This window comes from Gregarina niphandrodes (assembly GCF_000223845.1).
Source record: "Gregarina niphandrodes unplaced genomic scaffold scaffold00043, whole genome shotgun sequence".
Lineage (NCBI taxonomy): Eukaryota > Apicomplexa > Conoidasida > Eugregarinorida > Gregarinidae > Gregarina > Gregarina niphandrodes.
In genome coordinates, this window is record NW_011645811.1 from 51,881 (window position 1) to 54,216 (window position 2,336).

The window sequence follows — 2,336 nt, forward strand, 5'->3', positions numbered from 1 at the left end:
GGGGGGGGGGGGGGGGGTTAATGTGTCTTGGAAGGCGGGGACGTACCCTTTTGTAGCGGACCCGTATATTGTGGAGGAGGGCGGGCATGCTGTACTCGCCCAGTTCAAGTAGGTTGGGCACGCCAATCATGGAGTTGCGGTGCACAGGTTGTGCCTTGGACTTCGGCACGGTGGCGGGTGTGCCGTCTTCGCACATGAGTTCGAGCAACTCGCGCGTCTCGCTGATCCGTCGGGCGGGGGCATAGCCCAGCGACGGGTGACTGGCCCAAAACAGGCCCTCGCTCATGACACCGCGGTCCGTAACTTCGGTGTGCAGTCCGGTCAGTAGTCGGTTGGTGGGTCAGTCGGTAATGGTCGATCGGTGGTCGGTCGGCGGTCGCTTCGATAGTCCGCGGGTCCGGTTGCCAATAAGTAACTGGTGGTTCTCGATCCCGAGGGTGCGTGGCGTATCCAGTAAAGGGTACGTCCAGTAAAGGGCACGTCCAGTAGTGTTATTGAAGTCAGCCAGTCGGTCGCTCGTGAGTGATCGGCTTGCGATTTGCCGAAGCGAAAGTTGTTTTAATTCGCGGGGGCGGTTTTGGCAGGTTATACGGGAAGCCGGTTCTGGAAAAAAGTGACAAAAAAGTGGCTGCCCTTCTGCAGCCGAAAATGGCCCCACTGGCCGCACCCTCACCGACACCCTTGGAACGATCTGGTCCCAAAGGCGTTTCCCAAATCCAAGTCTGGCTGAGGCCGACCTGGAGAAGGCACGACTGAGGCCGACCTGGAGAAGGCACGACTGAGGCCGACCTGAAGAAGGCATGACTGAGGCCGACCTGAAGAAGGCACGACTAAGGCCGGCCTGAAGAAGGCGGCCTCCGACCAGAATACGAATAAGCTCTTTGAGGCAGAGCGCCTCCGGCTCGAAGAAATCAAAACAAACGGATTCGCAGGAGGCGACCGGTGGACCACGTCTCAGAGCGCGTGCGCGTGCCTTGCAGCACACACGTGCGCCACTCACGCTGGACCAGCCGAACTACCCCGGCCCGCAGCGGGTCGACCAAGGTCCGGACCACGCAGCGGGTGGTCACGTGGGTGAATGGTCCTGTGGGTGGTCCTGTTGGTGATCGAGTCGTCTTGTGAGCCTCGCCTTCCTGATCCGATAATACGGGTTGCTTGTGGTCCCGTCGTGTATGTTCTAGATGCGCACGTAGCGATTCCTAGCTTACATACCTACTTACTAACTTGCTTTCTACTCAGCACGACTGTATGTTCAGTACGACTTTTATGATGTTTCAGTACGACTGTATAATGTTCAGCACAGGACTGTGTGGTGTTCAGTCCAGCACTGTGTGTAAACGATGAATTGAGTACACGATACTTTCAGTACAGGATGTTGTATGTTCAGTCAATATATGCTTGGCACGCACGTGTGTCTGCCCACCACGCCGGGGGCGTGGGGTCAGAGCCCTGCTACGCGAGTCAGTTGGCGGCAGCAGTGGCTTTAAGTCGCTGCGTAATGTTGTTAGGTAGGAGTCTGGCGGTGACGGCGTTATTGTCTTGGCTGCAGTTAGGTGCAGCGTGCTTCGTCTTCTCGGTCTTGAATTCGTGGACGACCTGGGTAAGGAGTTTGTTAATACACTTGGCTTTTATTTGCAACGTGGCTTTGCAGAGGTGTTCCTCCTCGGTCTCGAAACGTGTGTTGCTGCGTGTGCGAGCTTCCCAAAAGCCAAAGACGGCCTTTTGCGTCTCCGCCGGTAACACGTTTATATCGCAACAGTTTGCTGACAATGCCACCAACAATTCAGCCGGACACGGCAGCGGTGACGTCCCCAAACCGCTGAACGCGTCACAACGCTGCGATTTACAGTACCACAACCGAGACCGATCGTAACAAGCCAACGCGTGACCGAACACCGCAGGATCAATCTGCAACTCGTAATTCAACATCACGATCATGCACATCTCCATTTCGTTCAATACACCCAATTCGAAACCCAATTCCGAGGCGTAATGCTCATTCGAGTAGTACACGTCGTCGAAAAACTTACCAGCCACCACCGCAGCCGTTGCCACCACCCTGCAAAACCGTCATACTCCAAGGGAGGGGAGGGCACACACGCGGGGGGGAGCACACAAGTGGGGGGGAGCACACAAGTGGGGGGGAGCACACAAGTGGGGGGGAGCACACAAGCGAGGGAGAGTGCTACCTTTGGAACGAGTTTGTCGTAATACTGAAAACTGATGACGGAAGTTCCTTGATTTTCCGCAAGTACAAAAGCGCCAAGACGTAAGCAGGGTACTTGCATCGCAATCCAACACTCAGCCTACAAGGAATGGTACTAGGGGGGGGGGGG

At 56.2% G+C, this 2,336-nt stretch overlaps 1 protein-coding gene across 1 annotated transcript; it reads right to left on the bottom strand.

The window, feature by feature from the left end:
- Positions 1 to 1,889: 1,889 nt before the first annotated feature.
- Positions 1,890 to 2,059, bottom strand: GNI_152310 (cyclin; the record flags this gene model as incomplete). Its single annotated transcript, XM_011134502.1, has 1 exon — positions 1,890 to 2,059. A coding segment is annotated over one exon (170 nt), but the record flags the coding sequence as incomplete, so codon positions are not given.
- Positions 2,060 to 2,336: the final 277 nt, after the last annotated feature.